Source organism: Manacus candei, unplaced genomic scaffold, assembly GCF_025592945.1.
Source record: "Manacus candei isolate 608988 ecotype Guabito, Panama unplaced genomic scaffold, ASM2559294v1 h1tg000015l, whole genome shotgun sequence".
NCBI lineage: Eukaryota > Metazoa > Chordata > Aves > Passeriformes > Pipridae > Manacus > Manacus candei.
Window position 1 is genome coordinate 15390509 of NW_026138063.1, and position 13021 is coordinate 15403529.

A 13021-nucleotide genomic window follows, 5' to 3' on the forward strand; every position below is an offset into this window, starting at 1 on the left:
CTATTAGCTGTATTAACTTGTCAAGTTACAGTGAAAGAGAATATAAAAGCCAAAGAGATTGTGACTTTTTAATGTTGGTCCTTAAGGAGAGGTAAAGCAGTTATTCCTTGGTTTTCTCTTTCATGTGCCTTCACTTCCCTGTGATCCAAACCTTTGTCCCAGTGACCTCTGCAGCTGCCCATGTGAGGTGAGAAGCCTCTTCTTAATGTGGCTTTCACTGTCATTAGTATTCCTGGTTTAAAGATCCAATCATATCTGACTGTTATACCACATAATACTGTTTTGTTTTTCATAATAGAGTTTTTTGTAAGAGGGGTCAAACCAGAAGTGCCAGGGGAAAATATTTTCAGTGTATTTGCATTTGCTTTTTCTGCTCTAATTAAATGATTTAAAACTAATTGACTAATTCTTCTGATTAAATTTGGGTTAAAACTAAATTCTATTGATACTAGTTTGAGGTTTAGCATCCTGAATTTTATTGGTTAACTAAGAATATTTCTGGTTGTTTCTGTTAAAAACCACAGCCCCATCTCAGGGCAATACGAAAACATTTCTGGCAGTAACTGTTCTAACAGTGATTTTAAACGCGGTTCCCTCTATGAAGCAAACTTATGGCACGAGAGAATGGCTGCAGTCGATGACTTTGTGTAATTAGGTGCGATTTGTTCGCTGATGCTCATTGCCTTCAGTGACAGACCCCGGGAGCGAGATCCCAGATCTCGTTGTTTGCTGTGAGGAGCTGGGGTCAGGCAGGCTGTCCGCCGGGACCCAACATCGCACCGCGGGCACATATCCCAGCGACGCTCGCTGAATTCCGCCTTTCAGGAAGCCCTGTAACATTTCGTGTTTAACCATAAAAACCTTTTACGTGCTTTTGCTGGATTTAAACACAGACTGCACAGACGCAACATGGGGCTTTTCTTTGGCGTTCCTGCTTCCTCCGCGGGGCCGCGGGGCCGAAGGCCCGTTCCCGATGAGGGAGCGAAGGGCGGGGCTGCCCCGCCCGCGCTGGGCTCCGCCCCGGGCCCGCGGCCTGCGGAGGCCGCCCCGACCGCCCCCGGCGGGCGCCACCTGCCCGCCCGGCGGCCCCGCCGCGCCGCCCGCGCCCATAGGCCGGCGGGCTGTGGCGGGCGCGGCCGCGCTCACTCCGCGCTGAGCGCCGGGCCGGGCCGGGCGATGCCGTGCGGGCAGCCCGACAGCGGGGCCGCGGCCGCCCCGGCGCGGTACGTGCTGGGGGTGGACGTGGGCAGCACGACGGTGAAGTGCCACGTCTATGACCGCGCGGCCGCCGTCAGGGGCTCCAGCTGCAGGAAGGTGAGTCCGGGCGCTCCCTCAGCTCGGCCCGGCGGGAGCAGCCTGGGGCGGCACCTGCCTCGGGAGCCGGGCGTGGCCGGACGTGCCCGCTCTGCCCAGAGCGCTTCTGGCCCGCGGGAGCCGGCGGGTTCCTTGGCTTGTCCCGGTGCGCGGGCATCTCCCGGGTCCGCCCCTGCTCCCCCTTCCCAGGGCCCCCGGGGTGAAGGGAGCCCGCAGCCCCGCAGGTACCGCCGGAGCGCTCGCCCCGTTCGCTCCCGCTCACCATTCCCTGTTACCGTCGCTTCAGTCGCTTCTCGACTAATTCCTCTGGGAACAAAAAGACTTTTGTTAGAAGGGCATAGCTGAGGCTTGCGTAGGACTTGGTGTTTACACGCGTCCCATCGTGTAACAGTGCCGCGTGAAAAAGTGTTAACTTGGGAACAGGGATTTCGGGCTGCTTTTCGCTTGTACTGATCGTGATTTTGGGATCAAGACAGTCTCCAGAATTAACTTTTTTACAATTAGGAGAAGTGTAAAAGTCTGATGGATTTCAGAGGTGGAAGGGGCTGCTCTCGGTGGAGCTGGCCCTCTAGTGGGTGATCCCTGCCCTGCTGAGCCGTGCTGCTGGTGAGGAGCTCAGAGGCATCCAGGTCTGAGTTCAGCAGTGGAGCCAAAAGGCTCTCTGAGCATCTGCTTTCCAATCTGCAGCTCTGAAAGGAGTTTACAGCCTCTGAAGTTCCTGGGGGTTTGGGCTTCTTTATTCCCTCTGAACAGAGGAAGTCTTCTAGAGATCACACATCCAGATTCAACTGTGTTCTAAAAGTTACACTGTTGTTTCTTCTCATGCAAGAGATTCAGAAAATTAAGAAAAAAAATGCAAAGGGAAATTTGTTTGCACCAAGTTGCACAAGAATGGTGGCTTCTGTGAACTAGGGATCATAAAAATGTTGTTTGTGTTTCCTGAATAGGTGGAGTCGCTTCATCCTCGTCCTGGATGGGTTGAATTAGATCCTGAAGTGCTGTGGAGTCAATTTGTTGGTGTAATAAAAGAGGCTGTACAAAGTAAGGGCTTAAAGGTTGAGAAATTAATTATTTATTTATCAAAATTAGAAAAAAGTCTGTTAGATAATAAGATTATTTTTAACTAGTATTGAAAATTCATCACTGAGCACAAGTCTACAAAATGCTTTAAGGTCTATTCAGTCCTTATGTAAAATAGGGCACTGGAGTGACCTTTTTCCTTTCAGTTGGGCAAGATTAGGATTGAAGTAGAAGCAGTGAACACTAGATTTACACATCAGTGACAGCACCTTGTTGCTCCAGCTTTTTGTGTATGCATCCTTCCCCAGTGTCCCTGTTCCTGCAGATGCCTCTGTGTATGAACAGAGAGTAGGATTGTTCCCCTTCCAGTGCCCCGTTATTCCACTACCACTTTGTATGTGTGACTGCAGGTGTATGAGAGCATAAACTCAGGATGCTGCAGGGTTGTACTTCCTCCATTACGACCTGATGTTCCCACTTTTCCCATTCAAATTACGGACAGTTCTTACCATCCAGTTTCTGTATTACTCTTCTTTTCTATTTGTACTTTAGCCTAAAATTTCCTAGTACTCCACACACTAAATGCACACAACTCCCTTTTTTGCCAAACTTCTGATGTGGGTTTTTCCCCCCTTTTCTGAATGCTACTCTAACTCTACTCTTGCTCTCTGCAACTCCCATAGCTTTCACATTAATCCAGCTCCAGTGTTCTACAATCCAGCATGGATCGCCTTTGTTGCCACGCTGATGTGTGAACCTGTCAGCTGCACCCCAGCTCTCCCACATGCCTCAGCTACCTTGGCCTGTGTGTGTACATCACACTCTTGCATCCACTGCTTTAAGTTCCTCCCATTCAGCCCCTCTTGCAGTTTGGTCTCCAAGCGTTGCTCTGGCTCAAGCCAAAACTGCTTGTCTCTTCCTTTGGAAGGCTGCCTAGGGAACAGGGAAAGTAACCATCACCAGGTGTAAGCTGATTATTTTGGGCTCTTGGTTTGTTTTCTCAGCAGCCACAACTGTTATGTCACGAGAATAGCAATGCCACCTCAACCCTCAAAGACCTTACTGTCTTCCTTCACTCCCATTCTGTGAGGCAAATCAGGAAGCAAGATTTTTCAGCTAGTTTTAAAAGGGGAAGGTTATCTTGTGGCCAAGCTGTGTGTACTGTCAGCAAGTCATTTTTAGGTCATTTTTAAGTCATTTCTGACCTCACACTGCTGTCAAAAGAAGCAGTCCCACCCTTCTCTTTACAGGATTGTTTCAAGTCTAGAGCAGCTTCCTGAATCAAGTCACTGTCCGGTTGTTTATGCCAGCAGAGCTTCACCAGTGTTTGTGCTGGTGCAAGAGAGGGTGTGGTACCAGGGGAAGGAATGACTGACTGGAAGCAGGAGGAAGGCACAGCTCCACTTGGGTTTGCAGGGCTTGTGAAGCTAAACATGTGATTCCATGTGCAGGCGGGTGAGCTGAGGTACTCCAGTCCTACCTAAAGGTGGAAACTTTTGGCTGCGCAGTCCCACCCCCCTCTCTTACTCTGGTACTTCATCCAAAAGACAGCTTAGCTGAAAAATATCCATGTTTGTCTTCTGGTTTGTTTTTCTCTTTGATAGAATTTCACTCCACTCCTGTAGGTATCTAGAGAGCATGATAGCTGACACAGGGAAAGCGATGGGAGCATGCAGGTTGTGGAGATGGGGAGGAGTAACACATGCCACTAATCTGTAGTGAGCTGTGGTAGCACTCCTGTGGCTTTGCCTGGAAAAGAAATGCTGCTGTTCTCAAGCCACCCACTCCCAGGTCCTCCTCCCATACACTCCTGCCACCAGCAGCACTTGTGCAGGCAGGTGGAGCAGGTTGCCTTGCGAAAGCACTGGTTTAACTTTCAGCTGACTGAGGGCTTGATAGCACTGCCTGCAGGAATGCAAGGGCCAGGACACAGGAAGGTGCAGAAGCACAAGTAGAGTTGGGCTGCACAGGATGTGCCCTTTCCCTGTGATTGTCACTGAGGATGGCAGGTGTAGAGTCTCCAGGATAGGCTCACACAAATGTAACTTTGGATGGGAAAGCTGACATGAGAACTTGTATGAGCAAGACATACTTAACCTGTGATTTGTTCAAGTAGCTGCATTGAGAGCCCCTCAGAGTAACAGTACTTAGGACAGAATAGGTAGTCTGTCATTTAAGTGGAATTTCTTAATGTATATTCCCTTCATGTAATTTTGCTTCTGGAAGCGTGCATGGAGGTGCTTAGCAAGCTGACTAGAGCTGCTACGAAAATAGCTGTGGACATATTTAATTATTTACAGTTATATATATTAGAAAAAATGTTCTATAAGAGTTATCTGAAGGTAAAATTTAACAGCAAAGTTGATGTGTACCCAAATGTACACTTTTGTACTTCTGATATTGAAGTATACTTTGCATTCAGTGGTATATGGTTTAAGCCAATTTGTTCTTAGGAATTTTGAAAGGTTGCTTAAGAAATATTTAAAGTGAGACACGTCATTATCAAAGTGATGTAAAAAATCAGGCCATATTGACATTAATCTCTTTACTGCCTACAGGATCAATCTAGTTTTGTTTCTTTATGAAAATTCTTTTTGTAAGTGTAAAGGTACTTCTGTTTGTGCTTTCTTTTGCATCCATCCATGTGAAATGCACATTTTAATTCATTATATAGGTTTATGCAATCTGCCTGCCTGTCTCTGGGATTATTCATGTAGAGTATCAACAGGCCTTTCAGGAGGCAGAAAGAGTCAGTGTGCCACAACTGCTTTTAGTAAATACATAGGTTTGTTTATCTGCTTTGGAATCAGTTGTCTGACTCAGAGTTCTCTAACATTTCACTGCTCTAGCCACTTAATTGGGCAGCCTGTAGAGATTTATATTCTCTTTAGCTGTTAATTTCCTAAGTATTCCATAGATTTTTATAATTATATTGAAGAAGCTGTATTTTTGTTTGTTTCTTCAAATAAATGCTTTTTTTTTTTATTATTTGTTTTTGGTTTTTAGCTGCAGGGCTTCACATGGGGCAAATTGCTGGTCTTGGCATCTCCACACAGAGAGGAACTTTCATTACATGGCACAAGTATGTATATTGTGTGTTGTTTCAAATGATTTTGTGTTGGTTTACATTCATGGGCTGGATGGGAGCAGGCTGTAGAAATGTTGAACTGTGTTAAGTCACAACCTGAAAGTAAAAAATGTCAGTCACTCACGTTCCCTTGTGTTTGCACAGCCACACCTTACACAGTTCAGAACAGTTTGCAAGTGTATGGCCTTTTTGTTCTTAATGCTTTGGAAGAGCTGGACACATAATTATTTTTTATTTTTGGTGAGAAGTCTAGCACTCCAAATGTCTGTGTGCCTACCTAGTAACTCCTTGAATCCACCAGGAGGATATGCACTTATTTTGGGAATTGACCCAGTGTCAATTGTCCTGATTGGAAATGGTGAATGTTGTTGAATTTTTTGGGCAGTCTGTGTTCTGTAGTTTTAAAGGGGAAATGTCCAAATACTGTTTTTCAGGAGGACAGAGAAACCTTTTCATAATTTCATAAGTTGGCAAGACATAAGAAGTGCTGAACTTGTGCGTTCCTGGAATAAGTCCCTTCTGCTGAAGGTAAAACTCTGCTAATCTAGATACAGCTTGGATATATTAGAGCTGTCTCATTTTTATAACAAATAAGGGCAGTATATAAGTATATAAGTCCTGTTCACATGGTAATGTGAGGTGCTGTAGCCTAAAACCGTTTAACTGAGCAATATTAGCATGGAAGATAGTGCCAAGAAAACAAATGCACTACTGATAGCCTGCAGGTAATTAATTATGGGAAAAGATACCTATAGGTCTAATATTCATTTTGTTACTTTTTAGTCTCTTGTTATATTAAAATGTTGCATGTTAACACTGCTACAGCACAGTTTTTGCATGTTGATGGGTAGTTCTTGGTTGGCAGTGTTTTGGGCTTTTTCTCTTCTTGAGTGCTTTTTTTTCACGTACTCTTTGCTCAGATTACCTGTAGAAGGTGTATTTTATGCTGCTCATGGCTTGTGCTTCATACCTGTAGAAGACAAAACTTTACTCCAATTGGAAAAACAGAAGTTACTTTTCCTCCAAGTGGAAACTAACTAGCACACTCACCATAGGAAATTAAATGCTTGGGTTTGCCACTTATTTCCTTTTTGAACGCTTGATTAATGATTAAATTTTGCTAAATCTATTGTCATGATCGAGCCTAGAACTTTCACTGGAATAAGTGTGTAAAGCTGTCAGCCACATCAGGCATTGTGCTCATGTAGGTGACCAGTGTTGGTAGTGCAGAGAAGTGTCTGTGTTCCAGCAGAACTTGGAAAACCAGACTTTAGTGCAGCTGCTCTTTCCTGTGGTGTGTGCTGCAGGAAGGCTATCTGTTGATTTAAGATCCCTGCTTGATCCTACACAAGGATACTCTAACAGAGTTTTAGCTTTCTAAATCAACAGCTTTCACCTGTGTTGTCATCCTTTAAAGATAATTGATCAGAAACCTTTAAAGGGCGAGATTAAACATTAAGTAACTGTTTTCTTTTGAAACAGGTAATCCATGTTATCTTTACAGTGCTTCATTTCTTGACTGGGAACGATCGATATTTGGCACCAAGTTTTCTTACTTTTTCAACACAACAAACTTCTATGAAGTTGTCATGGGTTTTTAAAAACATACCTGAGGTAAGCTGGAAAGGGAACAACAACAGCTTTCTCAAGTGATGATAGTGGCAGGTGACTTGGAGGTGTTCAAGGCCAGGTTGGATGGGGTTTTGAGCAACCTCGTCTGGGGAAAGGTGTCCCTGCCCATGGCAGGGAGGTTGCAAGTAGATGATCTTTAAGGTCCCTTCCAACCCAAACCATTCTATGATTCTGTGACTGTTGGCTGTAATTTCTTCAGGTTTGTCTTGTTCTTCTCCTCAGAAGAACCAGAAAGACTTTCATCTGTGTTAATGTTCAAAGCCTGTCCTCCTAAATAGTGACTTGTATTCATACAGCTTTTTCCTCTGATTCAGGAAATATGTAGTAGTAAAAAAGCTTTCTTCAGACATAAGAAACATAATCAAATCACCTTATTTCACTTGATATAATTATACAATTAGTAGAATTAGTAATTTTACTTTGTTGTAAAGCTATTTGCACTCTAGTTTTGCATGACAATTGTATTTATTTTCTACAGGCACTCTTATCTTTCCACTCTGCATTATCCCAGCACTTTGCAGCATCTCACAAATAATATCATATATTATTTGGTTTGCATTTTGTTATAGTGTGAATTAGAAAATGCACATAAAATAAGTTATGCTGGAATAATCCAATGGCCTAATGAGCCCTGAGCTATTTGTTGCTATACTCATTGCTCTAATCTGTGCCATTTTCCCTGTTTCTACCTATAGCATTTATAACTTCAGTCATCGTATGTTCTATGCTAATTTTCAAGTAATTTTTAAAAGAAAATTGTTATTATCCATTTTCTATCCAATGTAAAGAAACCCCAGAGTCTTTTGAGTTTTGACTGTCCCAAAGCTAACTATTGAGAAGGTCAAGTATAATTTCTTACAGGCATGTTTTTGTTGGACCTGTTGAAAACGTGAGGTGTGAATCTGGAGGATTATAAAAGGGAAAGTCACACAGCTGCTGAGTCTTCTGTGTGAGATGAACATTCTCCCACATTTTTTCAGGCACTGATAATTAAAATATGTGACTATCAAACCAAGAAGCTCAGAAGATTATGGCTCTTGATAAAAGCCATGTATTCAGTCATGTTTTGAGAGAATTAGTTCGTATGTCTGCTTATGAATTCTGTAGTTGTAAACATTATCATTTAGTGGAAATTAGATGAAACCCTAATTTCCCATTTTAAAGGGGAATAAGATCCTAAGGAAAATAACATTTTGAACTCCTTACAGAAGTCATAAACAATAAAAATATTTTCTCATTAACCATGAAGAAAATGATAAAAGGAATTAGGAAATATGTTTCTCTTTATTATATCCAGTTCTAAATACTTTTTGTTTGTATGTGTATTTTTTCCTAGGCTGAAGAAGCTGCCAAAAAAAACAACTGCTGCTTTGGGACAATTGACACATGGTTACTGTATAGATTGACTAAAGGTGAATGTTACAGTTTCTCTTAAATATTAATAAAATGCACTGGAATCTAAGAGATAATGTTCATGACTTGTCATTTATATATCCTAGAATTCAAATATTTTTTTTGCAATTTGTGCTTTTTGATAATTGATAAATATTTTAATGTATTGACTGTTAAAAAACCCCTAAATTAAATATTCTTTGGGCCCTGCCTGGAAGGGAAATAATTATTCAATGTAATCAACCTTTTAAGAGTATGGGATTTAAAGAGGACTAACAGAACTAATTGGTGTTGATTGAAGAAAAGTAGCTGTGAAAGCAAAAAACCGAAGAATTGTTACAAATGTGAAAGAATTACAAGTTTCTGTCCTGAGGGCTAATGCTGAGCAATCAGATGGATTATGATTGAGGGTGATGCAGTTGGTGTGGGGTGTGTTGGCTCTTCTATCCAGGTTCATGAGAGGCAATAAGGTCATTATTGCCATTGTGATTTTGCTCACACACACTCAGTTTATATTTGATGGGAGCCAATGAGATGTTTAAAAAAAACTCTTAAATGTCTGAATATCTACAAGTCTTACTTTGTTCTGTTTTTTTTCCGTGGTAGGTTCTGTGTATGCTACAGATTATTCCAGTGCCAGTTCTACAGGCATTTTTGAACCCTTTATGGTATGTGCTGTTCTGGGAAAAAGTTGTTGCTATTTATTGTGCTTCTGAGAGGATTGCTGACATTTTTACTTTTTCTGTTTTGTTTCAGAAATGTTGGAGCCCCACTTTATGTAATCTGCTTTCTCTTCCAAAGTCTATTTATCCACCAGTGAAAGACACGAGGTAACTATGAAGACATAATTAAAAGAATATGATAACTGTTAAATTAATTGCCTTTATAAAAATACTACATAATCTGCACAGACCAAGTTATATGCAGGTACACAAAGTTATTTGTGTATGCAGTTATACTTTATGTAGAAATATATGAAGTCTAAAACTTTATTTTTACTGTCAGTGTTTCTGACAGTAGTTAGTGATAGTATTAATGTTTTCTTTAAAATAAATCAGTAGCATCACCTTTCAGATGTGGTGCAGACTCAGGCCTTGTGTACCTAGATTTCATTTTAAGAAAAAGTTCAATTTAGTATTGTGATGTTTCTCCATAACATTTGTTTTAAGCTTCAACTTTGGATCAACTGACTCTGAAATATTTGGGGTACCTATTCCAATAATGGCACTGGTGAGTGAAAATGTTTTCTTACTTTAATCTGTATATTTCTACCTACACTATTTATGTGGCTTTGATTTGGTACTTACTTCCTTTGCTATGACTTAACTACGCTAGAATTGGTTGGTGAATTTTTATCCAAAAACTCAGTTTACACCCTTAGGGAAAAAGGAAGAGAGAGGAAGGGGAAGGGATTTTTAGAGGTTGAGGTTCATTAAGGTTAGGGACCAAATGGTTAAGCACTGAATGTAGGACTCTAAGCTCTGGTAATGTGTGTGTCTCTGGCTTAAAATCAGTTATTCTACACAGGGTTGTGCAACAGAGTCCACTCTGGCTTGACTTCAGTAAGACTGTACAAATGTAAGAGTATTTTTTAATAGATCTACTTGTGGTCCCTTTTATATGGTTTTTTTTTCCGACTAAAAATAAGTGGCAAATAACATGTTCTTGCCTCAGTAGTTAGAATTTGGAAAAGAAAACCTCATTATTTTTCTAAAGTGATGACTTGTAGCAAAATCTGCTTGAATTGAGCTAAGTGAAAAAACTGTCACCTAGATAATTTGAATTTCTCCTGCTATTTTTAAAGAACTGTAGACTAAATTCATTTGTAAATTTCCTGTTTCACCAAGGCAAAAACGTAAGTAAATACATTTAATAACCATTATTGTTGTTGAAAAATTGAGCATGGAATAATTTGGTACAGGAGGGTTATCTGAGAAAAAGGAAGGCAAGACCTCAAAACTTCAGCTTTCTATTTGGAGAAAGAAGAATTCAAGCCAAGCTATTCTGTTGTGCTCTCTGGGATTGCAAATGCCCCATTTATCCTTGTCAAACATTAAAACATAAAATATTGCTTTTGTTTCCGTAACATTTTTCAGCATTGCAGGCAATGCTACAGACATTCCTGTTGTGTCCAAACCTGCTGTAATTTGGTGCTTGTGATAAGTCTGACTGTTGGAATGGCCTGCAAATACTTAAGAAATTGTGTATGAATCCTCTCTGAATGCTCAGTTCCTTTCTGAACAGTTACTTCTATTCAGAACTCTGAACCATTTGAAATGATAATTTTAAATCTGGCAGCATTGCAGGTTGGTGGTTGACAGCTAACTTGTCCCATTGTTTTGGTTGCTCTGGCAGGTAGCTGATCAGCAGTCAGCTATGTTTGGAGAATGCTGCTTCCACCCAGGAGATGTTAAACTGACAATGGGAACGGGAGGTTTCTGGAATGTGAATACTGGAGAGCGTCTCTTTGCATCACAGAGAAGTAAGTAAGACAGTGAAATTTGGTTTTAGAGTATTTGACACACTCAGCTTTTCCTTGATAGCTGTTAATGATGAGGGTACATGAAGGGATAAAATAGGGCTGTGCTTTTCCTTCTATCTTTAGCTGTAACAAACCAGCTTGGGAGTGCTGGTCCACAAGACTGTGGAAATTTTTATTTAGAAATACACATCCTGGTTATCCTGAAATATGCTTCTCAGGAAGAGAACTTAAGAACATCACTAGTAATTATGTCTGCTACCTGCATCCCTCCCTCTTTTTTTTTTTCTTCACCTGTTCTTGATAGCAGTATTATACAGTAGAAGAATGAAGAAAAGAGGGATTGGTCCTCTGGCTTTTCACATCAAAAAGTTGCAGTAGATCAAGTTCCTGCCCTTGAGACCTTATGCATCAAATTACCTGCAGTGAGATAATGCAGGATTAACAGTTATTAGTTTTCTTTTAAAACACTAGAAATGGTCAACATGCTTCTAGTGTTTAAAACCTCATTGTTCTGAACATTTGTGGTCTGTCAAGCTTGTTAATTTGTCAGAGGTGGCTGTTTGTCAAGAGAGCAACAGATGATACTGAAGTAAATTTGCCCACACAAGCTCTCTCTGTCTGTCATATTTTTAAAGAGTTACTAATTTTGGTAAGTCTGCAACTTAAAGTGGGATGGGTGGGGCTGGGAAGGAGGACAGCAATGTGCTAAGGAGTCTTTTACCAGCTCAAGTCTTGAAGGACCTTGGCAAATAAATGAGATGTGTCAGAACTGAATAGCATAGACATAGAATTCCCTATGAATGCTAATGATTTTAGGCTAATTAATCATGTCATTAGGAAATCATACATATGTAGTCTGTGGAAATCTAATAGCAAAAACCATGCTGTAAGGTTTTTCCATTCTGTTTTGTTTTAAGGAAATACTTAGCTGTGATCTGATAGAAGTTAAAATCTTCTAAGGCAGTGCTGTGAAACTTCTACTGCTTTAGGCTGATACTTATGCTAAAATGATTTTCCCTATGTCTTTGGCAGTCATGGGGACAGTTAGTAGGACAAATTAAGTACCTGGCTTTCTCAGTGCCCTGGGCATTAAATGTAATGTGTTCAATCTTTAAAGTTGACATATGTATTTAAGACTGCAGGATTAATCCCTACAGCATCTTTGTGCAAGCTGTTCATTAGCTGCTGTTCTACTTTCTGGTCTACATTTATCTCTTATATATGACAGTTTAAAAAAAAACCAGAAATAATGTAGTTCCTTCAAGAACAGCACTTGTCACAATTCAGTGCTGGAGTCATGTTGTACAGATGTAAAAGCTGTCCCTCTGGCAGTCTGATGGTTCTTAGTAACTCTGGTCATGCTGAGTGTCATATGGATCCATTGCCTAGAGGCAGGATTATTTTACACTACTGGAGACTCTGGTGAGAGCATCTTCAGGAAGGTCACCTGATGGATGGACTTCTCTGTCCCTAATTAGCTGCCTTTCTTTAGACCTTTTGGCTCAACTAATTTTTTGCTCTTTTTTCATTGTGGCTTTATCTTTGGTGAAAAAGAAAGATCGTAAGGCACACCTGTACCAATGGTCTGGAGATGTGTATGTCACTTTTTCCCTTTCAAGAGACAAATACAAACTGTAATCTAAATAGATGCTGCTGATAGGTTTATATTGGTTTATATTGTAAGCACCAGAGTGCCTCCAGCAGTAACCAAATTTCTGGAACTGCACTAGTGCTACCATGCAACTCTCTTGGACACAGGCAAGCAAACCAGGGATGATTCTGTGAGGAACACATCTATCAGCAAAGTCACTTTGAGAAAGCAGAGAGAATCCCTAGATTCTTCTGCTGCATTTCTGCTGGTCTGATTTTTTCAGTGTTGCCAAGACGTGTGCAACCTGCATCACCAAGTCTTTTTGCTTTAGCATTAAAAACAGTGCTCTGCTGGACTTCTGTGCTGTGTTCTTATTCAAACAGATATCAAGTGAGAAGGTCTTTGTGTTCACACTGTCTGTTCTAAGTAGTCTTGCTTTTCATTGATAAGGTTTCAAGATATCTGGCAGGGAGCAAAGGGGAGAACAAATGGTCAGGTTTAT

At 41.1% G+C, this 13021-nt stretch overlaps 1 protein-coding gene across 4 annotated transcripts in view; it reads left to right on the top strand.

The window, feature by feature from the left end:
- The window catches only part of GK5 (glycerol kinase 5), a 29796-nt gene that overhangs the window by 3258 nt on the left and 13517 nt on the right, over positions 1-13021 (top strand). For 2 of the 4 annotated variants that reach the window (XM_051782051.1, XM_051782050.1), the window contains exons 3-11: positions 2262-2355; positions 5341-5416; positions 5857-5950; positions 6905-7036; positions 8391-8466; positions 9053-9114; positions 9203-9276; positions 9616-9676; positions 10802-10928. In XM_051782051.1, coding sequence (XP_051638011.1) covers positions 2262-2355; positions 5341-5416; positions 5857-5950; positions 6905-7036; positions 8391-8466; positions 9053-9114; positions 9203-9276; positions 9616-9676; positions 10802-10928 — 796 coding nt within the window. Of the gene's footprint in view, positions 1-205; positions 1315-2261; positions 2356-5340; positions 5417-5856; positions 5951-6904; positions 7037-8390; positions 8467-9052; positions 9115-9202; positions 9277-9615; positions 9677-10801; positions 10929-13021 lie in introns of those variants that run through there. The other 2 variants (XM_051782052.1, XM_051782049.1) reach the window with 2 other exon arrangements.